This window comes from Ambystoma mexicanum, chromosome 2q (genome assembly GCF_040938575.1).
Source record: "Ambystoma mexicanum isolate Mex_15411 chromosome 2q, UKY_AmexF1_1, whole genome shotgun sequence".
NCBI classification, from domain to species: Eukaryota; Metazoa; Chordata; class Amphibia; order Caudata; family Ambystomatidae; genus Ambystoma; species Ambystoma mexicanum.
The window spans coordinates 109967415-109982114 of NC_090924.1; the positions used below are offsets into that span (position 1 = coordinate 109967415).

The 14700-nt window shown below is 47.5% G+C and overlaps 1 protein-coding gene across 2 annotated transcripts in view; it reads right to left on the reverse strand.

Annotated features, from left to right (window-relative positions):
* IFT140 (intraflagellar transport 140) overlaps positions 1-14700 on the reverse strand; it is a 2226364-nt gene that overhangs the window by 187120 nt on the left and 2024544 nt on the right. For both annotated transcript variants that reach the window (XM_069646971.1, XM_069646972.1), the window contains one exon: positions 4986-5114. In XM_069646971.1, coding sequence (XP_069503072.1) covers positions 4986-5114 — 129 coding nt within the window. The remainder of the gene's footprint in view (positions 1-4985; positions 5115-14700) is intronic.

A 14700-nucleotide genomic window follows, 5' to 3' on the forward strand; every position in this document is an offset into this window, starting at 1 on the left:
TTAGTCATTCTATGATTGCTACAATTTGTGCTCCTCCCCCTCCACCTACCCTCCTCCCCCTGCTTGCCTGTTTTCCTCACGTTTTAAAACGGCTCTGTAACAATGAGGTTAATTGTTATGAGCAAGCGGCGAGTTGGCCGTGAAACGCGTAAACGCCTCCTCATGAGGAGTGGTGCATTTGGGAGGACCTTAACACTTTGGTCTTTATGTTTGTTTTTTCCAATTTTGGAATGGATTTCCATGGATTTTTAATGTGACTTTTTCCCTGTGAAATGAATAAAAGAACAGTTTGGAATGAAAAACAACGGTTTGGATTTCAACTTCTTGCAATGGTGACTGGTTGTTAAAGTTATTGTGGAGAGTGCAGCTCGAACCATCTACCTAACAGGTAGAAGCAAGAAAATATATATATATATATATATATATATATATACACATATATATATATATATACACATATATATATATATATATATATAGGAAAGTCTATTTGAGCCAAGTCATACATTCCACAACGCCACCTAGTAGCCATCACTGGGAAGTTCACCTCCAGTTCTGAGCCACAACAGCAAGGCATTGTGGGTATGCAAATTAGCTCAAATGCAAACCTTTTTCTTCAGGAAATTGTCTTTGTCTAAGAGGGCAGGTCTACTTTACACATAGCGTAATCAACCCAAGACAGACATTTTCAAGGCTGCTATAGAAGCTTTTCTATGAAAAAAGTCTGGCCTATAGTTTTTGTACTGGATTTGCAAATTCGTAAGGAAAACCCCAGGTACAGCAGACGGTATCCCCTTAAAATAATTAAAATCATACATTGTCTGCTACCAACCAGTGCTATCCACACAGCCAGTTGTGCGAGGACACGCATTGAGGGAGTAAAGGTACAATGGGCTACTTTGATCGTGAAAGATACAGGGCATCATTATAAGTTTGCCAGTCCGGAAACAAGGGTGCCAGTAAGCTCACCAGCACCCTTGTTTCTGCACCGTCAAACTATGTGTCTGCCTGCCGTGGCCGATGTGCCCAACAGTTCTGACCCTGTCGGGTGCAGCAGCCACAGTAGACAGACTCCTCACAGAAGTCCTATGGGACTCTATGGGAATGGGGACTTACATTTTACAGGCGCCCGACTTCCCGGGCGGCTGGAGTTGTAATCTCATGGTTGCACCGGAAAGTCAGGCGCCAGTAAAATATTACGAGTCTGGCGGCTTCCTGCTGGTAGCACGGGCAGGGTTACCGCCAGACTCGTAATGAGGCCCATAGTATCTCTCAGGGGCCACAGTCAGTAGTCACATCAATGTTGATGCCTCATATGAGAACACATTAGGCAATGATTTTTGTAAACCAGATTGTGCAAATCAAAATTACATTGAGCTGCATATCCGAGAGGCAGAATGGTGATTTTGTACTAATAATGGGATAACCCTGAAAGGCCTACTTCTTCCGGCACATACGCAGATGCCCATTAGAACAGATGCTAGCTTCTTCAGTGCAGCAAAAGCAAGAAAATCCAAATGGTCCTTGGTGCATCCTTGACTTCAGTCATAGCTTCAAAGGATCCGCTCACCTGCCTTGTGTTTTCTGTTCCTTTTGACCTAAGTGAGCTGTTGTAGTGAAGTAAAGACTGCCATGCACTCGCTAGATAGCACAGTGGTTTCTCTGCCAGTCATGAATGAGAGAAACCTGGAGGTGCCTCACCCGCTAGTCTCCAGGGATCTGTCATCCAGGTGGCCAGGACATGTCCATCGCTATTGGATCCAGTGTGGAAGGATCACCTGGATGATGGGTCTTCGGGGAGTGGAAGTGGGACACCGAAGTGTGAGACGCGGTATCCCCTTTCCTGTAACACCTTTTCCCCGTCCTACCCGGTAGGATACCTGGAAGCTCAACCCCCGCCCTTTCCCAATACTAACACTTTCTCATGGACAGTTCATTGTGAGCGACAACGGACTAACTCCAGAGCCGTGTACCTGACATGTCCAAACACCCTGGTCAGGCAAGTTCAGGCAATTACTAATCATTAAACACACCTGACTCCCATCACACTTGCCAACACAGATAAAAGACGGAGCATGAAAGCACACTCTGAGCGAGGAAAAGCACACAAGGGAGCAGCAGTTCCAAGGTAGCGATTTAACACAAGGAGATAGGCAGCGAGGCTGTAGAGGGTTGCAAGGACAGAAGTACCTTTGACCTCTAGAAACTGTTACTTTTACAAGCTTTGGAAAGTGAGAAAACTAAGACCGGGAACTGAAGCCGAATAAGCCTACGCTGTGCATTAAAAGTATCTGGGACGCTCTTGTGTTGATAACCCAGGCCGGGAGGAGCAATTGCCGCTCTGATACTGTCCATGGCTCCTGCAAGACAGCCATGCAAGTAGAAGCAGCACAGCCGGTGAGTCGGAGAAACCAACACAAAATCAGCTTGTGTTGCAAGCGGCAACATTGTATAAAGAAATCCACAAATGACAGTGTTTGAAGCGCATATGATGAGAGGCGCGAGCAAGTGGAAACTAAAGGAGTGAATGTAATTGGAAAAAGCCATACCAGATACTGTGTACAGAGTGGTCTGGCGCCACGTGGGTGCTCATTCAAAGGTCTCTGTTAGGTATCCAACTGAATGGCAACTGCATTGTAAGAAAGGAACTTTGTATCAAAGTGGTCCTGCAACGTGTCAAGTTAAACCCTGTGCACATTCGAAAGTCCTCGATAAGTATAAAGTGAACTCCAATTGGTCTGAGCCCGGCTGAGGGAGACTAATTGAATGTGAAGAAAGGATCTGAGTTCAGCTGAGGGGGATCTGGGGAGTCACCCGACAAGGAATATTTTTGGAACCTTAAAATAAAGGGATCCATTGTAATAGAAAAAAGATATGAGCCTGGCTGAGGGATATCCAGGGAGAGACACCCGAATCACATCATAAGAAGAAAAGGACTTTGTTTTTGTTTTGTAAATCAGGCCCTCCAAATCATGAGACTTTGATGGAAAAGAGACTTGGGCACAGACGGCCCTGATTCTGGAATTGGAACTGTATCCCTGTGTCAAGGAAGCCAGAGTGTGTGCTTGGCTCGGGTAAACCGCCTTGCCACGTGCTGAAAACGTGGGGAAGGGAGGCCAACAGCCCCAACATCCTGACTTATCATTTTGTGAACACTTCTTTGTTTTTCATGACCATTACCCCACACTATTTGTAAGTTGCAGCAAGGATTGGCCCTTTTCTTTTGACAAGGCTCCACTACGACTGCATTATTATTATTATTATTTGATGGTCGTAGCTCGCTCCCATCTTCAGATTTCAGTTTAGATGGGAGTTTTTCAACCCCTTGTGAAAGTTCAATACTCACCCTTGAACTGTGGTCACTTGTATCTGTCTTACTTCGATACCATAACTTCCTTGCATGAACCACAGAATGTCATATAGTGAGTGGAACTATATCCAGGAATCACTATCAAAAAGTGAATGATAAAAATTGTCATGCACCCATTGGCGCGACACATACTGTGGCACTCCCTGTACCTTACGCGACGTTAGGGCCAGTATCCTCGTTGGCATTTGGGGCAGCCGGCACACAGTGCAGACAGCGGTGCTGTGGGGGCTCCTGGCACCAGCGGGTTCCCCAATGGCAGTCCACAGCATACAGGAAAAAAAAGGTGGAGCCGCTGGGTGTAATAGATACCGATGGGTCAGCCCGCAAGCAGCATTCACCGCATGGGTAGTGCATGACGCTTTCATGCTCCCCATTGCAACAGGGAATGCGGGAAAGGATCTACCGTTTCTGCTGCTGCAGGTATTTCTACCCAGCTGCTGGGGATACCAGATGGATCTCAACGTTAAAGCAGGAGATCACGCTCTCCCCTTGTCCCTGTTTCTCTATTTCTTCTTGCTCCCTGCTTTCTCAATTTTCCCCATCCCTGTTCCTGTTCAGTTGTGGAGCCTCGTCCTTGCCTGCAGCCTGGTTCGTGGCCCCCCTTACCACAAGTCCTTGCCTGGAACCTGCTCTTTGGATTCCTGATGGCTTGTCATCAGCATGTAACCATCTGGATGCCTCCCTTCAATGCTTGCGATGTCTCTGTACAACATAAAGTAAAGTGGGAGGTGTCAGCCTGTGGTGCAGGGATCCAGCCCTTTGCTGGACCCAGTGTTAAGCTCCTGGGACTGGTGAGATGTCGGTTCTTCGTGCTTTCTCCCCTACGATGATCAGCCATCACAACTTTAACGTGGTCATCTGCTTGACATAAATGTACAAAAATAGGAGATTACATCTGCTGAAATCTGTGCAAGCACTAGTTGTGAAAAAGAGCAGCTCAGGCAGTGATCCCAGAGCGGTGCCCAATATAATTCACCCACTGCAACCTTTGGGTAATTCCTCATGTTATGTAATTTGGCTTTAATACTGCGCAGGTCACCACCACCATTTGCTCTGACGTGATAAAGGGTTCAATCCCAGTTAAATCTGTATTCTTTGTCTTGCAAGGAGAGCCGACGCGGAAGACAAAGAATACAGATTGATCCCTTTATCACGTCAGAGTGAATCAAACCAAACAGGACCAATGACAAATGAATATGCCCCGATTTGAAAAAGGCACATAGCCGAAAAACATGCGTCATCTAAAGGGCATTAATTTTGAAAGAATAAAGAGTGGTGATAATAATTAACTTGGCGCTTGTCTTAAATGGAGTATCGCGAGAGTTACTAGAAAGAGCGGCTTTGGCTTTTTTACCGTTACACTCACATAAAACGCCACAAAAAGATTACTGTGATTGGAAGAGTCGCCGAGCAAAAACAGTTGAGCTAAAAAAAAAGCCTCAATCTGTCTTAATACTGCACATTGCCTCGTGTCATGGGGTATGTATAAGCAGCACTGGGTTTCCAGGTAATATTGCGGAATTGTAAGCCTTGAAGCTGTAAGAACCTCCAAGTGCACAAAGACGAACCCTAGGTCTGATGGTTACATATATTTAAAAAGAAGCTCAGCTCTCACCTTGTGGTACAGCATGACTGCTCTGTCCATCTGTTCGCCCTTCTCCTCGTAGTAGTGAGCAGCTTCCATCATGTCCTCAGGGGTGCTCAGCAGAGCCAGATTCATCAACTGGTCATCAAGGTTATTCTCCTTGGAGGAATAAAAAAATCCCTTTTTAAATACATCAGTTTTAAATGTCCCTAAATGCTCAATACACACATTCAGTGATAAAATGCTGTGCTCTGTAACTTAAGGATGCTACCAAAATACTGAGTGAAAGCTCCCTCTCCCTCTGCACACTTCCAATAGAGCTGAGAATTATGCAAACTAGCGAGGGTCTCACAATTCATAACAGAAATCTGGCCCCTTTTAAACTTTTGAGGGCCCTAAAACCTTGTAACAACTTGCAGTTCGTAAATTGCTGAGTGACTTCCATCACAACAGAGCCCAGTCCTCTGCATCCTGGGAAATAACTCTCATCCCGCTTCTAAGTGCTGTAATAGTAGCTGCTATTATTACCCAACTTAATAGTACTCAATTGACCTTCGAAGGATGATGGGTTGACTTGATGCTGCCCGGATTCAAAAGTGCGATGAGCATGCTTGTTTCATGTTAGAGTCTAGTGTTTTTCTCGTGAGCTAGGTTCTCCTGGTATCCTGTGTATTGACGCCCCACAACTACACCAAAATTAAAGGTTGGCACAGAACAAACCAATGTGATCCCCAGACCTCCATAATAACAGAACTAAGCCAGGCTTCACACCTATAACAGAATGGCAACAGTTCTGAGTAACAGCAAACTAAGGAGGCGCTAACATTTTCATAACAAGTTCCTGGCATCCTGAAAACACAATTACAGCCCTCCAAACTTGTCAAATGAAAAACAACCCCCCTTATTTTGCAAGACTCCGAAACCTTTGTACATAACACAGCTCGGGCACCCTAGAAACTGCCAGGGAAATGTCAACTGTATGTAGCCCTGGCACCTGCAAATTGGTGGGTCCCCCAAAATCTCACAGCAGTACAACCGAGGTACAATGAAAACTGATGAGACACTTCCTGCGACATTAAATAGAACCCTGTCAACTATGGAACAACTACCACAGTCCCCTACCAGGACAAAGTCTACCCATACTGAGGTTGAAACCTGATAACCTCCTCAAGACAGAACTCTGGCAGCCTGCATATCTTGTGGTTTAGGGGCACCAACAACGTTTTAACAATAAACACGTATTGTCTTAACATTGTTGGTAGCTCTCATGCATGTTGAAAGGTGTCATGTCTCTATTGTGATGATGTTGCCACGCATCCTCAAGAGAACCAAAACTCTGTTGTCGTGTGGTTATAGCTGTTCCTCACCAGTTTTTAGGGTGCCAGGACTCTGTTGTCATGATGTTATGGGTGGCCCTCACCGATCCATTGGGTACCAGGTTTCTGTTGTCATGATGTAGTGAGTGGACCATCAATCTTTGTAACTATTAAGTTATTTGGAGTTGTTTCAATATCTTTACCTGTTTCAACATGGCATGTGTGTTGATGTTGGTTCTTCACATAGCACTACAATGTTGCCATACAGCTGTGTTTGAGCGCTTTGAGGCACTGCAGCGTGCTGCAAAGCCAAAAACAAAGACCCAATCAGACAGCTACATCCAACTGAAGAGGCATCAGTGATTCTTTGAGGAAGTCTGAAAATGCCCTCTAATATCCTATTCTATAACAAGGGTACTTGAAGAGCCCTGAGAGCACTTGCAAGTAAAGGCTGGAATTTTATTTTCAAATTTCCAAATAACTTCTATGGCATGTGCCTGCTATACCAGTAGCCCTCGTAACCCTGCCGCCACTTTCTTTTTGGGATTCCACTGGGTTGAGAAGGTACTTACGGCGATCATCTACATAAGCCATTCATCCCTGTTTTGCAGATGCCTTCTTGCCTTAAAAGGTGAATGTGTCCCAACAGAACTAACAGTTGTTGGGAGTCCACTTCTTCAAAAGAAAACCTATAGGATTTTGAGGTGGCTCCAAATCTGATGGTAGAGAGAAACAAGTAGAGCTAAAAAGTGTTAGCCCCGAACTAGACAAAAACTGAAAAGCACAATGTAGTGGCTGGGAATGGAGTGGGCAGTTTGCAGTACCTTAAACATCTTAACTGGGGAAGTGAGTGGAGCCTACAATGATTCCTTATGGGAACTCTGGCGATCATACTTACCACCCTTGGCACTTAAGGAGTTCAAGCAAAGCTTCTGGGGGGGATGGAATCTCTTAGTCATCATTTGCTGAACTGCTTTTTGAGGAGCAGTGAAATCCTGGATTTACCACACAAGCACCCAGTCAGTCCACATTTAGAATATGGTTTTAAATTCAATTAAAGTGTTTCTTACAATGCAAGCGAACCAAGCAGATACAATGCTACAGTGCGAGTCTGGGACCCACACCCTAACAAGAGGGTCTGGGACCCTGATTGAAAACAAAGTAATCTCACCTGGAATTAAAACTCTGGATTCTTGCACTAGGACCACCTGTGTCATTACACACGGGACCCACTCTCAAAAAATATGTAAATTAATTTCTAAAGATTGGCCCCTGACCCGCCTTTGCCTCCAGGATGAGCCTGTTCCCAGATTTGCATACAAACGTGGCAAGAATTTAAGGGACCATCTCGTTCACTCAAGATTTGTCAAACCAGCACCAAGAGTGGGACTATGTAATCTGAGGAGTACTGTGGGCCACTTTGCCTGTGGTAACTGCACAGTTTGCAAATTTACAAAAAAGACCAAGGAATTTGTGGTTAATGGAAGACCTTGGATCCTCCGTAACCTTACGAATTGCAAAAGCAAACAAGTGGTGTACGTCATTGAGTGCCCTTGTAGCCTCAGATACGTGGGCCAAACGATGCGCGCAGTCCACATCAGGATCTGTGAACATCATTCCACAATTCGTTGTAAGATCATGAGTGCACCACTCGTAAGCCACTTTGTAGAATCCCACCATTCTGTTGACGACATCACTTGGTGGATTGTAGACATAGTTGTCCACTCATCCAATGCCCTTGCGAGTCTTCTATCCAAAGAAGCCCGTTGGATCCACCGGCTTGACTCTTTCTCTAACGGCCTTAATGAGGAATTCATACCTCCACTGTGACTCCCTTGGGCCCCCGTACAGCTGGCATGTGCACGTTTTTCTAACTTTGCCCCCTGTCTTTTTGACCAGCCTCCATCATCCACCTGACCTGCCTGGTGTTCTTTTTTTTTAAACATATTTTTATTGGTTTCATTAGTAGTCAAATTACAGAAAATAAACAGTCTCCCCAACTTCCCCCCCACCTCCCAACCCACCCCCATCCGGAAGAGATATCATTGTCTAATGTCCTCAGGATCGATTATGAGGTGAACAAGTTCGTAATTCTAATGGAGTGCAGGCACCATTGGGCCATATAGTCTGATTGGAGATAGTCTAGTACTCCTCCCCATTCTTTTCTGAAGGAGCCTTGCATTCCTTGTAGATTATGTGTAATCTTTTCCATGGACATTTGGGACCGTACCTTTTGTAACCAAGTAAATAACATAGGAGGGTCTTGTTTCTTCCATCCCTGTGCAATTGTGGCCCAGGCCACGATGACCAGGCCCATGAGTTTCTCCATTGCGCCTTAATGAGTGTTTTGGCATGTTGCCCCTTAAGTCCACAAAGCCAGATCTTCTCATCGAATTGATCCGCTTCTGGAAACATCTTTTTCATTTCACATATTACTTCAGACCAGAAGCCTTTAACCTTTGGGCAGTCCCACCAAATGTGTCTCCACGTGCCTGTGTCTGCACAGCCCCTCCAGCAAAGGTTTGACGTGTGCGGGTACATGCTTTTTAGCCTCTCTGGGGTATAGTGCCATTGTGTTACTATTTTGATCCACATTTCTCTGGTCTGGGCTGCTCGTGTTAGTTTGGGGATGTCAGCCCATAGCGACTGCCACTGTTGTGTTGTGATATCCTCTCCCAGTGTCTTTTCCCATTTTTTCATGTATGCCCATTTTATGTCTTCTTCCTGCGTATTTATGAACTTGTAGAGAGTGGAGACTAGTTTTCTGCCTCCTGAGTTGGTAAGGAGAAATTTTTCAAAGGCGGTGAGTTCCCTGGTCGCCGCCTGCGCAATCTCAGGTGTGGTCAGCCAGTGTATGAGCTGTTCGTATTTGTATCTATCCACATTTGTGAGGTTCCAAAATGACTTACAGTCAGCAAAGGATCTCACTTCCTTATCCATGTACATTTCCCAGATTTTCCTACATCCTTCTTCCTCCCAGTTCTCAAATGCGCCGTGCTCTAGCCCCGGAGGAAATTGCAGGTTCCTGCAGATTGGAGTGAACGGGGCAGTTGCTGTGGTAATGTTCCCCTTTCTTGTCTGCTCATCCCAGGCATTCAGCGTGGCCTTTATGATCTCGCTGATGCGCAAGTTTGGATGCCTGTGCTGCTTTAGTTTCCATAAGAGGTCTTTCAGTGGTGTCCTTGCGACCGCCCTGTCCTGGGTCACCCAGATCGTTCGCTGGTCGTCCCGCAGCCATTCTTTCAGGATCCATAATTGCGCCGCATGGTAGTAGTTCCTGAAGTGTGGGAGCGCTAGGCCCCCTTCCCTGATGTGAGAAGTGAGAACTGTTCTGGGTAGTCTTGGAGGTTTCCCGTTCCATATGAATGAGGAGACTGTCTTTGCAAGTGTTCTGAAGAAGGATTTAGGGATCAAAATCAGAAGGGATTGAAAGTAATACAGCATTTTGGGAAGGATGTTCATTTTTATCGATTGGATTCTTCCCCACCATGAGATATTTAGGGGGCACCACCGCTCAATATCTTTTTTAACTCTAGAGAGGAGTGGGGGGTAGTTCCTTTTGTTTAATGTCTCAACCTTGTGTGTGAGAGTTATGCCCAAGTATTTGATACTTTCCTCCGCTACTTTTAAGCCCCATAGCCCTGCTTCCCTGTTCAGTGTATCTCTACTCCCGCCAAAGCTTAGGATTTCCGATTTCCTCTTATTTATTTTTAAGCCCGATATGTTCCCAAATGACTCGAGTAGTTGAATTGCCCCGGGGATAGAGAGGTTGGGATTTTCGAGTGCTAGTAACATGTCATCCGCATAGGCGATTACCTTATGCTGTCTACTCGCCATCTGGATCCCCCTGATTTGGTCCGATTCCCTTATTTTAATTAACAGTGGTTCCAGGAACAGTGCGTATAGGATCGGGGAAAGCGGGCAGCCCTGTTTCGTTCCCCTAGAGATCTTCACCCTCTCCGTGATTTCCCCATTTACTGCTATTCTTACCGAGGGGGAGGAGTAATTGGCCTTGATCATGTTAATATATTGGTCCCCAAATTCCATGCGTGCCAGCGTTTTGAAGAGCATGGACCATTCTACAGGGTCAAAAGCCTTTTCGGCATCTAGTGACAGTAGCATTGCTGGGGTGCGGGACATGCTTATTTTTTCTATTAAGTGTATTAGCCTTCTCATGTTGTCATGTGTCTGCCTCCCTGGAATTAATCCCGACTGATCTGGGTTAATTAAGGAGAGTAGCAGCGGGGATAGCCTGGCTGCCAGGATTTTCGTATATATTTTTGAATCTAGATTTATCAGGGCAATGGGTCTGTACGAGCTCGGGAGGGAGGGGTCTTTCCCTTGTTTGTGGAATACCAATATTTTAGCCTCATTCATGGATGGGGTAACATTCCCACTGTCTCGAAAGGAGTTTAGTAATCTTGTGAGGATGGGTGTGAGGAGGTCTTCATATTTTTTTATAGAATGTGGCTGTAAAACCATCCGGGCCTGGTGCTTTGTTGAGTGGAAGATCCTTTATAGCCTTCTTCACTTCACTTTCCGTTATCTGGGCATCTAGTTCCGATCTAGCTTCTTCCAATATTTTCGGGAAGGGGATTGACGCCAGAAATCTATTTTGGTCTGCTTCGTCTGGGTGCTCTGTTGCATATAGATTCTGATAGAACTCCCTGAATGTGTCCCCAATATCTTCGGTGCGCGTCAGCAAGTCACCTTGTGCATTTTTGATGTTCCGGATGGTCATTGATTTTTGCTTCGAGGAGAATAATCGAGCTAGGTATCTGTCTGCCTTATTGGCTTTTATGTAGTGTCTCTGTTTGAGGTATAGCAGGGATCTCTGCGCCTTTTTGTTACGGAGGAGTTCGAGTTGCCCCTCTGTGTGTTTCAATGTCCTCTTTAAGTCTCTGGTGGGGTTTGTCAGTAGTTCTTCACTGATATCCGACAGTTTCTTTTCCAGTTCACTTTCCCATAGCAGTCTTTGTTTGTCCCTCGTTGCTTTCAGGGCTTTCAAGTGACCCCCAATTACTGCCTTGAACGCCTCTCATACTGTGCCTAGGGAGACCTCCCGTGTATCATTGTGTTCGAAAAATTCAGCGATCTTGTCTCTTATGGATTCTCCCATCACTGGATCTACTAGCACCTCCTTTGGGAGCTTCCATCTCCATAACGCCCTCCCTTTCCGTGGGGTTGACAATTCCATCCAGAGGGGTGCATGGTCTGACAAAGAAATGGGGCCTATCTCCATGTCTTGGATCTTACCCAGGGTCCCCACTGACACCCAGAAGTAGTCGATTGTTGACATCGTATTGTGTACGTGCGAGTAGTAGGTGTATCCCTTGGTTTGACCTTTCTGTTCCCTCCACGCATCACATAGTGCCATACCTTCCATTCGTCGTTTGAAGCGCTCAGATGGGGCACCCTGGTGGTGGGGTCCCCCCATGCTCCGGTCTATCTGAGGGTGCCAGGCCATATTAAAGTCTCCTTCTATGATTATCTCATCTTTCGCGTACCCCTCAAGCCTCCCCATAGTGTCTCTTAGGAAGCTGTCTTGGCCCGTGTTTGGGGCGTATATTAATGCCAATGTCAGCGTTGCGTTGTGCAGTTTAATATTGACGAAGGTGAATCTTCCTTCCGTATCAGATTATTTGTCTATCACCGTTGCTTCCAGGCTCCCTTTAACTGCAATCATCACCCCCGCCCGTTTCTCAGTTGCGTTGGATTGTGCAATTATATCGTAGCCTCTGGGGCGTATTTTCCACCTATCCTGGGCGTTGATGCGAGTCTCCTGGAACAGTAGCACTTCCGCCTTTTCCTTCCTTAACATGTTTTCCACTTTTTTCCTCTTCACTGGGGAGTTCAAGCCCCTTACATTCCACGTTACGAGTCTTATCTTCCCCATTTCAGCTAGCATTTCAGCTAGCATTTCTGGCTCCTTTTGCCCGAGCTGTATATTCCCTTTTCTTTTCCGGATATTCCTCCCTTCCACCCCTCCCCCCCGAATTGCCCAACTAACCCCCAACCATTAACTTTAGTCCAACTTTGGTCCCGAGGAGGGCCCGGGTACCTAAGGTTGCTCTGGCGTTCTGCCACTCGCTCCCTGCCCTCTGTAGTTTCGAGGCTAACTTTGCGGGGAGTCCTAAACCCCGCACCATCTCCTGGCCTTGATGCGAGTCGTTCCCATACCTCACCGGGCCAACGGAATCTGTTAAGTATGAATCCTTCATAGGGTTCTGTTCCGCAAACAGTGTTCAGCCACGGGACCCTGAACCTTTTTGGCTATGCAGTCACGTCCTCTATTCAGTTGTGTTTGACGTATCGTTTCCCTTTCCAAATCGCTTCCTTTTCTGGCGGACCCTTTCCCACCCTCTGGGTCTGTTTTGCTGTTCCCCCTTCGATTTCTCATTTCTGGTTGCTGCCTCCCCAGTCTGGATGTCCATGATGCTTAGCCCCTCTTCCTTGGTGGATACCCTCCTTTGCTTTCCATCCCAGTCAAACACCAGACCAAAAGAGAACGTCCATTTATATTTTATCTCTCTCGTGACCAGTTCCCTGATAAGTGGGGCCATTTCTCTTCTCTTCAGGAGTGTAACTGCAGAAAGGTCTTGGAATAGCTGAATATCCACCCCGTTGATCCTGATTTGATCTAGCTGCCTCACTCTCCGTAATATGAGTTCGTTTTGCGGGTAGGAAGATAGAGCCGCCAACACATCCCTGGGTCTCTCCTCTGGTGCCCCTGTGCGTTTCGGGCCCACTCTATGAATGCGGTCAATCCCAATAACCTCTGTGTCTTGTGCCTCTATGATATCCCTGAAGACATCCTACACCGCATTCCTTCGTCCTTGTTCAAGACCGATTCTGGCATGTTTTTTATGCAAATATTCGATCTGCGTGACCCAATTTCTAGGTCTTCACATTGTATTTCCAGATTGAGAGTCAGGCGGACTAAATGTTCCTGTGTTTCGCTATTTTGTAAGGCCTCCTCTTCTGCATTTTGCACTATTTTTTCCAAGGTGTCTGTCCTTTCTTCCAGGTTGGCAAAGTTGTGTTTGACTTCTTGGATTACCTGCTGCATGTCGTGCGTGATTGCGGCGAATTGATCCTGCACTGTCGACATGAGCTTATCTTGGAGCTCTACGAACCAGGCACGCATATCATCTTTTGTTGGGGGCAGGTTGCTGGAGGTGGTGTGGCCTGTGTTCGGTGTCGGCAAGGTTGGGTCTTCCTGCGATCTACCTCTGGTCGTCACTGGTGTCTCTGCTGCCCACATCTGTATGATGCTGGTGTCCTGTTTGGAGGGCTGCAGGTTTTGTTGGGCTCCCCCTCCCTTCCCCTTCGCTATAGACATGGCCCCCGACGGGAGCCGCAGAATATACCCTGGTCTTCCACCCAGTGGTGGGTGGCTCTGTGGTGCTCCCTAGTGTGGTGGCCCTTATAATGTCCTGCTGCGTTTTTAATGCTGCTGGTAATTGTTGGTAGTAGCGGGGGGGGGGGGGCTGAGGGCCTATCCCTCTCTTCCGTACCTCTCTGTCCACTGACCAGCCCCCGTTTATGCTTTGTGTGAGGGTGTATGAGTTCCCCTCGTTGTAGATATTGTTGCCGGCCCTCCACTGATGCCTGCTTCAAATCGTGGCCGTGTAAGGGGTTTTAAGTAGCCACCCCCAGCGTCTGGCTCCCCGGGTCCGTTTGCTGATTTGCCGGGGCCGTGAGGAATGTTCCGGTGGGTGGGGGGCGGGGTGGCCTCACCTTATGGTCTGCCGTACGGGGGACTTCCGCTGGTGCCCCACGCCTCGGCGTGTGATCGTATCTTCGCCGGCCTCTCCGCCTCTCCCTCCTCCGGATCCGTTATGAGTCGGAAGGCGCGGAGTCCGCCCCCGCAGGCAGCCGACTCAGCGTTTGCCCCGACAGGCTCTGCAGTGCGTGGACTCCCGGCTTGGGTCCCCGGTCCTGCTCGGAGGGTTTGCTTGCCTCCGCTGTGTGTCGCGGGGGGGGGGGGGGGGTCCGCTTCGCCTTGCTCCACTGCCTCAATGCGCCGCAGCACCAACCTCCCGGTTTTGAGACGACACTGAGTTGCAGTGGGGGAGGGGCGCTCCCCTGCGCAGCGTTGGCGATGGACGAGCCGCGGGGAAAACACCTCTCGTGTACGTCCCGTGTCTCTAAGTGATGCTGGGTGCTTAGTGTTGGAGCTGACACCCTCCAGTTCGTTGCTTTGTGTGGTGCTGCGGTGTGGCTCGGCGGGAGCGAGACTCACTCACGTCTCCCTGTTCCGGCGGCCATCTTGGAATGTCCTGCCTGGTGTTCTTTGTCGGCTTCCGACCTCTGCCACCCTGCCCTGCTGCCCATCTCTGCTTCAGCACGGCCAGTCTTTTTCCATGAAGGCAATCCCTCTCTGCCTCTCGAGCTGCCTCCTTGCACTAACGTGCTTTGCATGTATG